Source organism: Musa acuminata, chromosome BXJ3-11 (genome assembly GCF_036884655.1).
Source record: "Musa acuminata AAA Group cultivar baxijiao chromosome BXJ3-11, Cavendish_Baxijiao_AAA, whole genome shotgun sequence".
Classification (NCBI taxonomy): Eukaryota; Viridiplantae; Streptophyta; class Magnoliopsida; order Zingiberales; family Musaceae; genus Musa; species Musa acuminata.
Window position 1 is genome coordinate 27,983,909 of NC_088359.1, and position 16,976 is coordinate 28,000,884.

At 41.0% G+C, this 16,976-nt stretch overlaps 3 protein-coding genes across 3 annotated transcripts; all 3 read left to right on the plus strand.

Moving 5' to 3' along the window:
* Positions 1-1,841: 1,841 nt before the first annotated feature.
* On the plus strand, positions 1,842-8,252 carry LOC103971589 (protoporphyrinogen oxidase, chloroplastic). Its single transcript, XM_009385645.3, has 9 exons — positions 1,842-2,293; positions 3,455-3,640; positions 3,750-3,834; positions 4,386-4,533; positions 4,624-4,704; positions 5,179-5,350; positions 6,453-6,612; positions 7,497-7,600; positions 7,796-8,252. The coding sequence occupies exons 1-9, from the start codon at positions 1,919-1,921 to the stop codon at positions 8,093-8,095; spliced, it is 1,611 nt and encodes a 536-aa protein (XP_009383920.2). The 5' UTR covers positions 1,842-1,918; the 3' UTR covers positions 8,096-8,252.
* A 956-nt stretch (positions 8,253-9,208) lies between these two features.
* LOC103971587 (agamous-like MADS-box protein AGL80) lies at positions 9,209-10,892 on the plus strand. Its single transcript, XM_009385643.3, has one exon. It carries the CDS (start codon positions 9,979-9,981, stop codon positions 10,732-10,734), a length of 756 nt encoding a protein of 251 aa, XP_009383918.2. The 5' UTR covers positions 9,209-9,978; the 3' UTR covers positions 10,735-10,892.
* Positions 10,893-12,072: 1,180 nt separating this feature from the next.
* On the plus strand, positions 12,073-14,442 carry LOC103971586 (H/ACA ribonucleoprotein complex subunit 4-like). The gene has a single exon (XM_009385642.3). It carries the CDS (start codon positions 12,165-12,167, stop codon positions 14,073-14,075), a length of 1,911 nt encoding a protein of 636 aa, XP_009383917.2. The 5' UTR covers positions 12,073-12,164; the 3' UTR covers positions 14,076-14,442.
* The last annotated feature ends 2,534 nt before the right edge of the window (positions 14,443-16,976 follow it).

Consider the following 16,976-nt stretch of genomic DNA (forward strand, 5'->3'; position numbering starts at 1 on the left):
ATTAAGGACATCCAAAATTAAGGAGACTCATAAGAAATTTGACGAGGTTATCATGTAGAATGAGAAAAGGCAGAATTTTTTTTGGTGATAAAGAGATGAAAAAAAAGAAAAAAATATAATAATAAAAAATATAATTAAAAATTTTATAATTACTATACACACCTTGATTAAGGGGTAAACTCCTACCTCACATCACTCATACATCAGTCTTTTAATATATTACAATGTTTTAACTTCTTTTTATAGACTTAAGTACAAAGATAAAAAAAATTACAATCATATCAAATCAAATATACGATCAATTTCGGATTTCGATGAAAATAATATTTTTGACTTGATATGAGGGATAATTTTTCTTTTGATAATATTATTGATTAATAGACTTTCATATCTACATAGATATGATATTTATTATTATTATTATTATTATTTTATCTTGAGTAGGTGTTGATTATTCGATAATTTTTATATACATACATATATATATATATATATATATATATATATATATATATATATATATATAACATGAAGAATAATGCACACAACACAACCAAAGTGGAGGAGGGTCATCACCCAATTGATTCTTCAGGAATCAATTAATAAGGGGATAAGAGGCCAATAGTTGACATGAAAGGGCAACTGCCACTTTAAGATGATGCTTTCATCCTAATCCAGCTGTTAGCAGGCTTTTCATTAAAGTAATGACAAGCACATCACACCAAACAACATTGCCTTGATAGTGTACCAATCTACCAAATGTCACCACACCAAATGCATCTGAATTCACAGTATTGGTTAGGTTGGTAAGTTTGTATTTTTTTTTTATTGATTAAAATCAGGTTATTTGAAATACCAAATTATAAAATTTAAGAATATAAATAATTCAATTTTTTTTTTAAATATCATACAGATTTCATGCTCATAAGTTTTTCTGATAAATATAGAAAGAAGAAGAAGAAGAAGAAGAAGAAGAAGAAGAAGAAGAAGAAGAAGAAGAAGAATAATAATAATAATAATAATAATAATAATAATAATAATAATAATAATAATAATAATAATAATAATAAATAATAAATAGGGAAAAAAATTATTTATTATTTATTATTCTTAGGTGGTGAAGAATTTAAATTTTTTTAGTGGATACACACACGTGATGCCAAACCAACATTTACTATTTTAAATATATTTTTTTATTATTAATCTTCTTAATTATTTTTAATATTATATTTTCTTACCCAACAAATAAGACCCTAAAAACATATTGTACATATTACTACTACTATTGCAGTAGAAACAATGCTACTTGTGGAACCCTTCAGTGTTTAAAGATCTCTCTCTCTCTCTTTCGTTGTCAATGGTCCCGAAGAAGGACTCTAATAGCTGCTAAGGTCACATGAGGAAGAAGAAGACAGGCAAAAAAGGTTTTACAAGTGTAAATACTGGAATGTGATGTTAATCTCTCTTCACATCTTAGCCAATAACTCACCAGCTATTATATGACCATTACATAAATTGGGACTTATATTCTTATTCTCCTTTTCAATCAATGAAATCATAAGAGAAATGAAGCAACAGTATGCAGATGTTACCATATCAATAATTGCATTTTAGTTCATAATATGTTGAGAGCCCAATTGTGGGTATTGGGCTTTTAACGGGCCAAATATGTCCATAGTACGAGCTTGTCATCCCGTCGTTGGACAAGCCGTGATCATATTTGGGCTTTTATTGGGCCATGTGTGGCTCGTAATTATAGGCCCAATTGGATCCCATAGGTCAATAATCCGAGCCTGTTATATCGTCGTGGCACAAGTCGTGTGTTGTACAAGTGATGCGTGGAGGGCCTGAAACGAAGACAAATCGCAAATACCGATTCCCAAATCCCAAAGCCTTATCGACCTTCGCTCGACTTCCGATGGCCGCCACTGCCGCCATCTCCACCCTGTTCTTCTCCACTCGGCCCCCGGCTGCGGGGGAGGCGCGCCGGATCCGGGGATCCCGACGGCGTGTCCGATGCTCCGTCGCCAGCGACCCTGCTGTCAGGGACCCCGGCGGAGAGGCGGCGGCCGGGCGGCTCTCGGTGGACTGCGTCGTGGTTGGCGGCGGGATCAGCGGACTCTGTACGGCCCAGGCGCTGGCCACGAGGTACGCCGGGGCGGCCGCGGAGGTGCTGGTGACGGAGGCGAGGAATCGGGTTGGGGGCAACATCACCACCGTCGAGAGAGACGGCTACCTGTGGGAGGAGGGTCCTAACAGCTTCCAGCCCTCCGACCCGGTGCTCTGCATGGCGGTACTTCTCCTTCCAATCTCTTACGCTAAATCTCGAATTATTTGGCTTCATTTTAAGGGGAATTCCTTGGCACCACTACTTTCAGGTGCTATGTGTGCATTTGGCTTGAAAAAGTTGGCGAATTTTTTTAATTTACGAATGATTGATGTAACAATCTTTGATAATGTCATTGCGCCAGGAGGATCAGGGTGGTAACAGTTGGGAGGCCACCAATTTGCCTCAAAATCACCTTTCATAATGTTTGTACCAAATGCATGATGGAAGTTAAGGGTTTAAATCACTTGGCGGCAGTGAGGAGTGATTTAGATGGTGCTTGTGATAAAATTAAGCCTGTAGAAGGGTTACGGGATATCGAGTGCCTCTAATGGTGTTTATATTATTTAGGAACACTATGACTCACAATGCCTACCAGGTCGGTAATTTATTCATTTTATCGGAAATCTGCTTCTGGGTTGTTCTTCCTTTCTCAGGTTCGAGAGAAATCATCAGATATCTGACAGAAAAGGCACCACTGTATCATATCTTCTTTTATTGTTTCGTGAAATGGTGTGATTCTAGGGTTAGTTATACTGTTCAGTTTTTGTGCACGTTTAACCATTGTTTCATGTTGATATTGGATTGTTCTTTCCTCCAATACAATAAGCCCTCCTCTTACAAGTTCAGGTTGCCATTTTTTGACCACCTTTCCTGTAATGGCAAATTTGAGCTTATGGTTACTAGAGTGTGAACTTTTTACATTTTTGTCTGGTAAGTTTCCATCATGTAACTTTACTTTTATGTTTCTACTGCAAAGATTACATGAATTGCTTGTCATTCTATCTGACTTTGGTGTCAATTCATCGAGGCATCAGGACTTTGGTTACATGTTGCTAAATGGTTAGATGAACACAAATGTGAAGCCTGAAACGTGCAGTGTTTTACAGTACCATGATATAAGCTTCATCTTTTTTTTTTATTGGTATCTCCAGCTTGCGTTTAATGTTAAACTAAATATTTACCTGAACACCACTTATATTTGATTTGTGCAGATGTGTACAACTTTTCCACTCTATTCAGATAGAGCACTGAGATTATATCCCTTGCAACCTAGAAAACTTGAATGTCTGTGTTTTGGTTGTTGCCCACGCTTGATATAATTTTCTTATTTCATCATTATTGCAGGTGGATAGTGGTTTGAAGGATGATCTTGTATTTGGTGATCCTAATGCTCCACGATTTGTTTTGTGGAATGGAAAATTGAGGCCAGTTCCATCTAAGCCAACTGATTTGCCTATATTTGACTTGATGAGCATTGGTGGTAAGCTTCGGGCTGGATTTGGTGCTATTGGCATTCGACCTCCTCCACCAGTTTGTCCTCTTGATTGCCTCTTCCCTCAATTCACTTTATGTTTTTATGCTCAAGAAAATGACCATTTGTTCCGATTTTACCTCATGTTTAATTTTGACAAGTGTTCAGGGTCACGAGGAGTCGGTTGAAGATTTTGTGCGCCGTAATCTCGGAGATGAGGTCTTTGAACGTCTGATAGAGCCATTCTGCTCAGGTGCTTGTTTTATGTTTTCTGCTGTTTAGTGACAGAATTACATTACTACATGCAGTCAGGGGTTATTATGCTTTGATTTTTTTAATCTTTTAAACATTTTTTTGGTGCAATTGTCAAATGGCGATATTCTGAAGAGATCGATTGGAGTTTTGCTATTTCTTTTCCTCCAGAAGTGTTTATGTGTGGATGCTGTATTTTTTTAAGTGTTTTTTTTCCTTCCTTGCTCTAGGGATTCTATTGGTTAGTGTCGAGTCATAGTGTTTTGATGAGGCTATACTTTTAAGCCATATTATTGATGCCTGTTTGTGTTTAATATCAGGTTAACTTGTTAAGTGCTTAATTATTAATGATAATTATGTTCACTGTATTTCTCAAAATTAGTCCTTTAACTCCTTATTCGCTATATTATGGTGTAATAACTTGGCTTGTTATTCAATGGATATGCTTGCTCTGACTAACTACAAAACACCATTTACTACAATCATGGTTAGGCATCAAGAATTCATGCGTTACACAAAGTAGCTTCTGATATGGTGCTGCTTTATTTACAGGTGTCTATGCCGGTGATCCGGCAAAGCTTAGCATGAAAGCAGCATTTGGGAAGGTTTGGAAGCTAGAGCAGAATGGAGGAAGTATTATTGGTGGAACTATAAAAGCAATTCAGGAGAGAAATAAGAACCCGAAACCACCTAGAGATCCGTAAGAGATTAATCTAACAAAACTGGAGTTCCATGCATCGCCTGCTTTATGTACACTAAATGTTGCAGTTAAATGCTGGCCAAGCTGCAGGCGTCTGCCAAAGCCCAAGGGACAAACCGTTGCATCTTTCAGGAAAGGACTTGCAATGCTTCCTGATGCAATTTCTTCCAGGTAACTATGCAAATTGTCCTGTCCAGCATATATCAAGTTCACTGCCAAAACTGTTGTTGGTTTGATGTCTCTTAGCTTCTTACCTGATTAGAAAAATAAGTACAGCATTCTAGTTTGTTTTTCAAGGGTTGACATTTCATGGCATAAGGACATGTAGACACCCTTATGGAATAGTGTGATTCCGTGTTGTCTTGCTCAGAGCCTCAGAATGCCCTTGTTTCTTTTTAATGGGTCAGCATGGCACATGCCGATGTGTCTCTACAGGGTATATTACAACCCAAACTGAAACATGCCGATTGTCACGACATGCATTAGTTTTGTTAATTTATTAATTACACTAGAAATTAATGCTGTGATGATCATACTGTGAAGGATTTATGTGCTATTCATTTTAAAGATTAACAGATATGATGTCCTCCTATAAACTGATTTTGTCCACCATCCACTTAGATTGATTTTGCAAACAACTTTCAGGTTGGGTAACAAAATCAAGTTATCATGGAAGCTCACTAGCATCAGAAAGCTGGGTGATCAAGGGTATATCTTAATGTATGAAACACCAGAAGGGTTAACATCGGTGCAGACTAGAAGTGTTGTTCTGACAATTCCATCATACATTGCTAGCAATCTGTTGCGTCCTCTTTCAGTATGTCAAAAAACCCTCACACTGAACTGTATTTCAAATTTCAGTGAATACTTTAAAGACAATTTCTATGCTGATCTTCGCAATAAATTTCTTGCAAGTATGCTTTGTGACTAGACATTGCATTTTTACAAGGAAGATGTGAAGACTGGTGCTGATGTTTCTATATTGCTACATGGCAAAAGCTTGATCTAGTGCAACGTGGCTTAGAACACATTTTCATTGTAGATGCTCTTAATTCCTGAGGTGGACTACTAGTCTCAATATCAGTAATGTTGATGAATTGTGTTTCCTGTCTGCAATGGGACAAGCTTCTAGCTCTTGCATTATCAAATAATTATTATCTACTTTCCTATCCATTTTCTTTACGAAACCCATACAAAGTTCAGGGATCTTTTTCAAATCCTCCTGGTAATCTTAGATGTCACTTGCCTCGTGCCTGATTTCTCTAAGGCCGACAGGGTGGCCCCACTATTCAGTGCTTTGGTATACAATCTAAATTGATTAAATGAATGCAGATACTGTAATACTTTTTAATACTTGAGTTATATGTTATGTTATTTTTTTCTAGAGCAAATGATCAACAAGATAAATATGTGTGTGATATTTTACTTGCCGAAAAGAAATTCTAGCATTGGATTGTTTAACATTTTCGTTTTTTTCATTTGCATGTCTGAATCATAACTCATAAATGATGTCATATGTGTGCATTAAATGTTATTATCATATTTTATAATGAATAATTTCATCTTAGTTTCTTTTTTTGGATATTCTTATTTTTTAAAATTTTCATTTAGCTGAAAACAAAGTTGTGGTAACTTAATCAAGACAGTTGAAACAACTGTAGATTTGGGTATTCATCTGCCTTAAATGGAACTTTGAACCATGTTTTAGTCTCTAGTGGCCGGATTGATGTCATGAGCTGCTTTACAGAGGTATTTTGTGTGATGCTTGCTTATTGACACATACTCTTTGCTAGCTATTTTTTCAGGAATATTTCTTATTAATTGTTTTCTGTGGTTATTTGTCCATCTTTTTTTTTGTTCTAGAATTTCCTCAGGTTTATTGGTAACAGTATTTTATTTTAATTGGTGATGCATTTCAGAATGATGCAGCAGATGCTCTCTCAAAGTTCTATTATCCACCAGTTGCAGCAGTTTCTATTTCATATCCCAAGGAAGCAATTAGAAAGGAATGCTTGATAGATGGTGAGCTTAAGGGTTTTGGTCAGCTACATCCTCGCAGTCAAGGAGTGGAGACATTAGGTACTGTTCTCTTCCTAACTTCTTTACGCTCTAGTTGAGTTCTTTTGTCCATTCTTCCGGGATTGTATATTTAATAAACATGCTTTTCATCATCATACGGCCTTTTACTTGTAATCAGTGCTCCTGCTTCAATACATAGGGCTGAATATTCCTCTAATGTTAAAGGTAAGTAGTCACAGTGGATGTTTGTGGGCATTTGTTATTGAATTGTGACTATGTAAAAGAAATAATTTGCTGGAATGAATCTAAATGAAATTGGACAAAAATAATAAAAATCTTAGCATTTTGGGTGATTAAAATACAACATAATAGAGTTTTTTTTTTGGCAAAGTTTTGCAATCGAGTTACGATGATGTCACATAGAGTTTCAAAAAAAAAAGAGCTGCACAAGCATCTTGGCCTGCCAACTTAATGCTGTCTACGCAGATGACAAATAAGTATGATTATTTTACACAATTTTTTTTGTACATTAGTAGTACCCATATGTGATTGAATGCATAGATCTTTCTCTGCGATTTAGCCCTTAAGGGGAATATACAATGATACTTCAGCGCTCATGCTTCTATATTTGTACGCATAATTATTCACACACAAGATAAGGTTGTTCTATTTACAAGTCTATATCAAGCATTTCAAGATTTCATAGACGATAGAAGAAATTGTCATCTATAATTTCTTATGCTTTGACTCTGTCGTTGTGTTATCTCAACTTGTAAGTTGGCATTGCAATCCCTGGTTACGATGCCTTAGTGACACATTAGTGCATTTCTTAGAATCATTTATTCTGACATTTTCAGTTTAAACACTTGATTTGCCTCTTTCTACGGCATATCCTATATGTAATATCATGGATTCCCAAATTTATTGTTTTGTTTTGCTCACAGGAACAATATATAGCTCTTCGCTTTTTCCCAACCGTGCCCCACCTGGAAGGGTATTGCTCCTCAACTACATCGGAGGTGCTACAAATACAGGAATTGTATCCAAGGTGACCTCAAACTACCTCATCGTATCCATTCTTCATAAACACATGAAGCATGAGATCCTTTCCTTTGTTACAGCCGAAACCTAGTGGTCGATTGTGCAGTTCTTTGATGGAATGTAATGATAAAACAACTGTGATGCCATTATTCACGTATAATGATTTCTTTTACCTGACTAATTCCCTATAAATGGAACGCAGACGGAGAGCGAGCTGGTCGAAGCCGTCGACTGCGACCTCAGGAAGATGCTGATAAATCCAAATGCCGACGACCCCTTCGTTCTGGGTGTGAGAGTGTGGCCACAAGCCATTCCACAGTTCTCGATCGGGCATCTCGACCATCTTGAAGCTGCGAAGGCCACCCTCAGCAGAGGCGGCTTCCAAGGACTGTTCCTAGGAGGCAACTACGTAGCAGGCGTGGCCTTAGGTCGATGCGTCGAGGGTGCCTACGACAGTGCCTCTGAGGTCTCAGACTTCCTAACCAAGTTTGCATACAACTGAAGGAGCAGCACCAGACCAGCTTTTGTAGTTAGGTGAGCCATTAGTGATTGCTCCCTGCTTCTGGTGCTTGATTGTGACTTGAGATGGTGAATGCTTAGAACGAAGCCTTTGTCTCGAGGGTGCATCGCATTAATGCTTCCTTTCCACATTGTGTTAACTCGCTGTGCAAATGTACTCCGACTCTCAAAGCAATATGCAGGCATCGGAGGATAACGATTCCTGGGAACATGATGCCCACAAAGCGGCATTTCCTCCTATGGCCCGCTGCTGATTCAACATGAAAGTGACATGAAGTGCGTCGCCATTCATCACACCGGTAGTCGGCAGTACCGCGTATGACGTACAAGAGAGGGAGCGAAACAGCGAAGCAAACCCAAGCCGGAGAAGCGAAGAGGACACTGTTCACGTGATTAGCACGTGCCGTTTAGGTCTATATTAGTGACGGTAGCTTCTTCTTCTGCCACAGCGACCTTTTGCCCTTTGAGAGAGAGAGAGAGAGAGGTCATGGCGGACGAGGGCACGGCCAACTGCATCGACATCCTTCTTGCCATCATCCTCCCTCCGCTGGGCGTCTTCCTCAAGTTCGGATGCGAAGTACGTGTGCATATCCGTGTGTAGGCCTCCCTCAGTACTCGTTATGTTAGCGTGACCTGTTTCATCAAGTGCCCTCCTTCCATTCTCTTCGACCAATATTATCGAGGAAAAAAACACTGATTAAGCTGCTAGCAGCTGCTGCTTCTTCTTGGAACATAGTATCTAAGCTTATTTATTGTCTTCATCTTTCTTTCTTGTTTGTGTTTTTGGTGGTGGGGATGGAAGCAGATGGAGTTCTGGATTTGCCTCCTGTTGACGTTGTTCGGATACATTCCAGGGATCATCTACGCTGTGTACGCCATCACCAAGTAAATTGGTCTCTCTGAGCTCAGGTGAGGGCATCTCAAAAACACTTTCTGCTGCCTCTGAAATAGAGATTATTTTTTCAGAAACTATGAAAAAAAAAGAGTTCATTTTTCTCGAGAATTCGCCCATGTATTATAAGGCCTCTAAAATTCTCAAGCCTTTTTCAATAATACCATAGAATTCTAAATCTAAATCTGCTGCCTCTTCCTGCAGGGAATTGATGCCCGATAGTGGATGTCACTCCTCACTGTTCTATGGACGATTCCTACCTGCTCTGTACAATTGTCATGCACTTCTTCTTGTTGGGAGCTCTCTCTTAGCTCTCGAGTTGTCTTTGTCTCTGTATCGTAGTAGTTGTTTGCTGTATGTGGTCTGCTACCTGTAGAAGGACATGCTCATTCTTTTGGATGATGATGTCTTCGGTACAGTTGTTTCATATCCTATCTATAGCATGTTCATCAGAATAAATTTATGATGAAAGGGCTTTGTGACTTTTCATAAAATCGTCCTCAAATTTCAATCTCAAAATCAAACATAATAAAATTACAAATCTCATCTCATACAAGAATTTATCATTAATTGGAGATGTGTGTGTGTGTCAGGAAATCTAAATGTAAGTTGCTCATTCTTTTGGATGATGATGTCTTCGGTATAGTCATTTCATATCCTATCTATAGCAACTTGTATTTAGATTTTCGGACACAGAGATGAATTCAAAGTAGATTTATCCTTTCTGAGAGCTTAGTCTACTTGATTATTATATCTTTAATTAATGATAGATTTTGATGATGGAAAAATCAAGATCTTATTAAGGAAAGAAAGATCTTTTATTTTTCTTGTCCGAGATAGATTTGTGATTTTATTATGTTTGATTTTGAGAATAGAATTTGAGGACGACTTTATGGAAAGATATATATTTCTCTTCGTCTTCCTCTAATTGACCGGAAGTTTGTGATTCTTGAGGATTCCGTGTTTCGAGTCCGATGATACTGTGCTATATAAAGATGGGCGAAGGATTCTTGTTCCCGGCAGCGACGATGGCGAGGAAGAAGCTGAAGCTTGCATGGATCGCCAACGAGTCCACGAGGAGGGCCACCTACAAGAAGAGGAAGAAGGGGTTGGTGAAGAAGGTGAGCGAGCTGGCGACGCTTTGCAACGTGAAGGTATGCATGGTGATCTACGGGCCGCAGGAGGCGGAGCCGGAGGCGTGGCCATCGGTGCCGGAGGCAGTTGGGGTGCTGACGCGGTTCAGGAGCATGCCGGAGATGGAGCAGCAGCGGAAGATGATGGACCAGGAGGGCATCCTCCGACAGCGGGCCGCCAAGGTGCAGGAGCAGCTCCGCCGGCAGGAGCGCGACAACCGCGACCTGGAGGCCGCGTTGCTGATGCACCAGGCGCTCGCGGGGCGGCGCCTGCACGACCTGGGGATCGAGGACGCCACCGGCCTAGCGTGGGTGGTGGACCGGAAGCTGAAGGCGGTGCAGGAAAAGATCAACCAGGAGATGACGCAGCTGGCGCTGCTGTCGGCCGAGGCGTCGTCGGCCGGCGACAAGGAGCCCAAGAACCCCATGGAGATGGCCATGGAGACGCTTCAGCGGCAGAATTGGCTCCTCAATCCCATCCACTCCAACGCCAACGCCAACGCCGACGCAGTCTTTGGCGGTGGCGAAGAGATCATGCCCATCTCTTACAGTGACCACAACGCCACCTGGCTCGATCCTTACTTCCCCGTCAACTGACAACAATGGTTGCCTCATCGTCGGCAACTTTGCATCCTTGTCTAATTTAATGCTTGTATATAAATAATATTTAATGCTTGTCTTTGCATCTCTTTATCTTGATGAAAAACACTTGAACAGTCTTCAACTCAATCTTTATCTCAGAATTCTTTTTGGTTTATATGAGATGCAGTAATAGTGACACTATAGTTTTTCTTTTATTAATTCTGATTTATATGATAATAATGTTACGATCGATATCTTGATATCACACATCGATATTACTTGGCTAATATTTTGACAATATGTGATTGACTACATCATAACCTTCGGATTGGCTAACACCTGTAAATTGGCACCCCATTCAGGCTATTATGCTGTTCTATCTTGTGGTCTCTAAACATCAATCAAGTAGATACAATAGCAAGCAAAAGGATCTGTTTTCCATAGACATACTACAATGTCAAAGGCTTGTTTGCTAGTTTGGGGAAGATTTTACGTAGTTGGTGTTGAATGATGTGAATTAAGAGACAATCGGAGACAATCTTACTCTAAGAATAAGAACTCAGAATAGAGATTTCAGCATTTGGTTCTTCAGCATTCTGACATTACATAGTCCCATCTGCAACAGCTTCAGCTTCAGCATTACATAGTACTGGCAGACAGCCATTACAACCTTTCTCCCCCCCTCCTCTTCAAGTTTGCACAGAACATGGATCACATCAACCCTCCTCCAACTCACGGAAATGCTTCTTGTCCGATCCTCCAAGCTTCTCAAGATACATTTCATGGGTTCACTCGAGAATGTCTTCACTTCCTGATGATAATTCATTGATGAGACTTGAAAGGCATCCATTACGTTACACTTGGCTGAGACAGCGTCGGAAGAAGAAGAAGAAGAAGCTCGAGCAGTGCCAGAGTGGCGTGGGTCCCACGAGCGAGCCCCGTGGACCCTTGCTCGACCGGAGACAGCAGAGCAACGGTGTGCTTCCGTGTATTGGGCCGCGGGTAACGCGAGAGCTTGGCCCGCCCAACCCTGCAGTACACTTAGGACCCTTGCAGTACACTTAGGACGCGTCATGCTTTATGATTCGTGCTAGATGGTGGCCCGCCCAACCCTGGATCGGGCGAGACAGGAGCGCTCCGGTGTGTGCATCCGCGAATTGGGTCGTGTTAAGCTTGGGCATATGGGCCCCGCTTAATCGGCCCACCTCCCTGCGGGCGCAAACGGGGTAAGGAGAGTGGGCCGTCTATTCCCCATGGGGCGGCAGCTCGTCGTCCTACGACGCGTCAAGCTTTAAGATGCGAGCTAGCTGATGGCCCTTCGCCCCCATTCTTAAACCCTTCTCAGGGAAAGAAACCATCACACATTGCCGCGTCTTGCCATTTCCTCCCACTCCACTGTCGGAACCAAAACCCTAATCCTAAAGCTCTTCCCCCGTCCCGCCTCCATGTCCTCTCCGCCGCCGCCGGCCGACATCGCCTCGCCGTCTCCCACCACCGATAGGAAGAAGAAAAAGAAGAAGAAAAGCAAGGACGAGAACATTCTTCCGTCTCCCTCCGCTGGCGGCCCCGGAGAAGACCAGGATAAGGACTACTTCATCAAACCTCAGTCCCTTACCCCGGCCGTTGACACCTCGTCGTGGCCGATCCTCCTCAAGAACTACGATCGCCTCAATGTCCGCACCGGCCATTACACGCCGCTCCCCGCCGGGCACTCCCCCCTGAAGAGGCCCCTACCGGAGTACCTTCGCTACGGCATCCTCAACCTCGACAAGCCCTCCAATCCCTCCTCCCACGAGGTCGTCGCCTGGATCAAGCGCATCCTCCGCGCTGAGAAGACCGGCCACAGCGGCACCCTCGACCCCAAGGTCACCGGCAACCTCATCGTCTGCATCGACCGCGCCACCCGCCTCGTCAAGTCCCAGCAGGGCGCCGGCAAGGAGTACGTCTGCGTTGCCCGCCTCCACTCTGCCGTCCCTGATGTCGCCAAGGTCGCCCGGGCGCTCGAGACCCTCACCGGTGCGGTGTTCCAGCGTCCCCCGCTTATCTCTGCCGTCAAGCGCGAGCTCCGCATTCGGACCATCTACGAGAGCAAGCTGCTCGAGTACGACCCCGACAGGCACCTGGTCGTCTTCTGGATTTCCTGCCAGGCCGGGACCTATGTCCGTACCCTCTGTGTCCATCTCGGCCTGATCCTTGGGGTCGGTGGGCATATGCAGGAACTGCGGCGGGTCCGCTCAGGGATTCTTGGCGAGAAGGATAATATGGTGACGATGCACGATGTGTTGGATGCACAATGGATGCATGACAATTTCAAGGACGAGAGCTACTTGAGGCGGGTGGTGATGCCATTGGAGGTGCTGCTCACTAGCTACAAGAGGCTGGTTGTTAAGGATTCCGCTGTGAATGCTATTTGTTATGGCGCAAAGCTGATGATTCCTGGACTGTTGAGGTTTGAGAATGATATAGAGGTTGGAGAGGAGGTTGTGCTGATGACTACAAAAGGAGAAGCTATCGCTCTGGGAATTGCTGAGATGACAACGGCTGTGATGGCAACGTGTGATCATGGATCAGTTACAAGAATAAAGAGAGTGGTGATGGATAGAGATACCTACCCTAGGAAGTGGGGCCTTGGACCAAGAGCATTGGCGAAGAAAAAGATGATTGCGGGTGGCCTGCTGGACAAGCATGGGAAGCCAAATGAGAAGACACCAGCCGAGTGGCTCAGGAATTTGGTGCTACCGACTGGTGGAGATTCGATGGTGGCCAGCCTTGCAGCAGCACCGGAATCGGTGGCACCAAAGGATGAGGTAGCAGCTGAAGAAGTGAAGGTAGATAAGAAAAAGAAGAAGAAACACAAAGACAAAGATGGTGGTTGCGATGATGAAGATGGTGGTGAAGGGCGGAAGCGCAAATTGGAGGATGCCAGAGAAGTACCTGCTGCTAAGAAGGTAAAGATTGAAAAACCTCAGGATGTTATCCTGGATGCTGAATCGAAGAAGTTGGAGGATGTGGAGGAAGTTGAGCAAGCACAAGATGAGGAGAAGAGTGAGAAGAAGAAAAAGAAAAAAAAGAAGGTTAAAGAGGGAGAAGAAGCAGAATTAGCTGATGGAGAGAAGGTAGTAGAGAAAGAAAAGAAGAAAAAGAAGAGTAGTAAAAACAAAAGTGAAGCAGGTTCTTCTGATGAAGAGCAGTTAACAGAGGAAAAAAAGAAAAAGAAGAAGAGGAGCAAAGAGGACAATAATGGTGAAGAAACTGAACTTCCTCTCAGCTTAACTGGTGACACTGAAGAGGTAAAGACAAGTAAGAAGGAGAAAAAGAAAAAGAAGAACCGTGATGCAGAGGGAACAACAGCATGAGTAAGCGGATCATATCTTTTGAGGATGCCACCATATAACAGTTTATTTAAACTGTTTCTGGTTACCCAATTTGGGTTATAATATCTGCATTTCTGTTTTTCATTTCTGCAAACTAGAGTAATTTATGATGCAGGAAAAAATTAATGCCTAGTTCTTTCGGTTGGTATTTATGTGCCTTTCTTTATTTTCAAGATTATGTACTGGAGACTAGTTGTATTTGTCAGGAGGATATGCCTAGAGCATCTATTTACTGAGGACTTCTAGTTGTGATTGTAATCTTTGTCATCAATCACCAACTCCTTTTATTGTTACACTTGGGACAAATAAAACATTAATGCCATGTTTTGGATTCATGGACATTATGTTACATTTCTGTTAGAATCAATATGCTATTTTAACTTTTATTAGTTGAGATGCTATAACTTTGCATTTCTGTAGAATCAATATTATAATACTTTTGTATCAATTTTTATATTATTTTCGTTTGCTGAGTAATACCATTGCTTGAATGTCAGTTGTGAATTGTCATTTCAAATTTTTGATAGGAAGGTTGTATATGTAGCATATAGAAACTTTATGTGCATTGCATGAATTAAAAGTATCGTGAATTACCATGTTATAACTGTTTAATTTAACCATATTTGCGTGTTGTATGTTGGTGAATTGGATCTTTTCAGCCAAAAGAACATCTTTTGGCCCCTTTCTTAAATATGATGTTTCTGTGGATGCTTGGCTAGAAACCGACTTTTGAGTGATGACTGCCATGTGGGAGAATATTGATTGTGGTTATATTTTTTCTAGTGCTCATAATAATTTACTGTTTATCCTTGTTCCATGTGGTTATTTTCAGCATTGATAGATTCTTTACAAATTTTCTGAAAGAGGCAAGAAGACAGGTCTACCATGATTATTTGTTGTGATTTTATAAACAGAGGATTAAGCAACTGATTATCTGTTGTGATTTCATAAACAGAGGATTAAGCAACTGATTTGGACATACACTGGTGCACATTCAGCTGTATTATTATATGCATGAGACTCACCTTTTACAGGCCCCAGATTTGTCAGATATTTTAGGAACTTTGCTTTTGATTTTTCATAACTTGGCTTTCAGAGTTTCCAGTTCCTTCTGCTTGGCATGTTCCATTACAACTCTCATTATCCTGTGGTGCCTTGACAATTTATGAAAGAGTTTCCATGAGATGATGCTTGTCCAAAGTTCAGGTCTTGCAAGTCAGTGAGTTTTCTTTTCCCACACATTTTATATTTTAACAGAAATGCTACTCGTGTTCTGACTTTGATGTTAAATATATTAGAGTTACTTTTGTGATAGTATGATTAATGATATTTTTCTAAACAGGACTCAATGGTGGGAATAATATTTCTGTAGCTGACCCAAAATAGACTTTACATTTTGTCTTTGTCGCTGATGGCATTATGTTCTGTATTTTCTGATCCTTGTTTTCTGCTACCATGTTTCTTTTATGGTACACTCAATAAACGGATTTATAATCCATTATCTGCTTCACCTTCTCTTGCACGTTATGCTTGGTTTTGCTAATTATCTGTGTCTATGATGACTGCTTTTCCTCGATACCTGAGAATATGGGACTTTGACATACAATGTATCTATCACTGAACATTATGTTTTTTTTGTTTCTCGAAATTCCTCTTATAGTTCGTGGTATATAGTTTGTACCGGATATGCTTATCAGAGTTGCTGTTTGAGATTTTGAGACTGATGATTTTGCTTTGGGATTTATGAATATAATAATTTACACTATTAATTGTCAGCACCACCGAGAATGAGACTTACAGGTAATATAACTGTAAGAAGTTACAAGGCAATGGAGCTAGACACTTAAAAGATTTTGGGTCTTAGTTCTAGCCAAATGGTTTAATCTAGTTTTAGTGGCCCAGTTTGTATCACGATTTAGTAGCTAGTGGCAACTGAACCACTCTTGGCCTTGTCTGGTTTGATAGAGTTGGATCTGTTTGGTTGCCCATCGGTGTTACCCCTCCATTGATGGTTCATTCATTCAGTTATATTGTATATCATGTCTGGTTCATGAGATGGCTTTGCTGAAATGCCTGTGTGTACATTAAAAAGGATTGTCTAGGTTGGCTATGGTACCAAAATAATTGGTGTTAAGCTTAGGCAGACAACAGGTTATGTTCCCCATTTTGAATTGAAGCAGGATAGCCAATGTCAAACTCCAACCTTACTGACTCACCACCTGGTGCAATAAGTTACTGGGGTTCCAACATGACTTAGATGATACGTTACAAGTTCCTGATTACTTTATGCCGCCAGCTTTATGGTAGTTGCATAACAGGATAGATAGTTTACTTCAGTCTATTTAAACATGCTCTTAGATTTCAAGTATTTATCAAACTAAACCATGGATTACGGACTGGCTCATCAACCACAATAAAGTTATATTTATCTCCGGGGTTGTTGGATGTAGACCAGGGCAGGTTGGGTTGGTTTGGAGGTGAATCCTAGTCCTAGCTCCAACAACACGTGGAGCCCTCAGCTACAACTGGAGGCCGCCTTGCATCAGGTTTGTGCTTTCTAGAACCCTAATTTAACTTTACATCTGGTTTTGGCTATTGTTGGGTCTGTATCTGGCTTAGAGTAATGAAGATTTTTTGTTCTCGTCCTTTGTGTTGTACAGAAGTTGAGAGGGGTGATCGGAGCAGTTGATCAAACTGATGGTCTAATGAGAATAAAGGCAGTAATGAAAAAGTTGAGTATCGCCAGATTCAGTTAGGTTGGTATCTAATTACCCTAAAATCTGACGCCTTGTTAAAATACAGATTAAAAAACTGATTCCACTCTGCAACTTCTAACAGTGATTAAAATACAGGCTACTGTATGAACAAGACATAGAATGATGT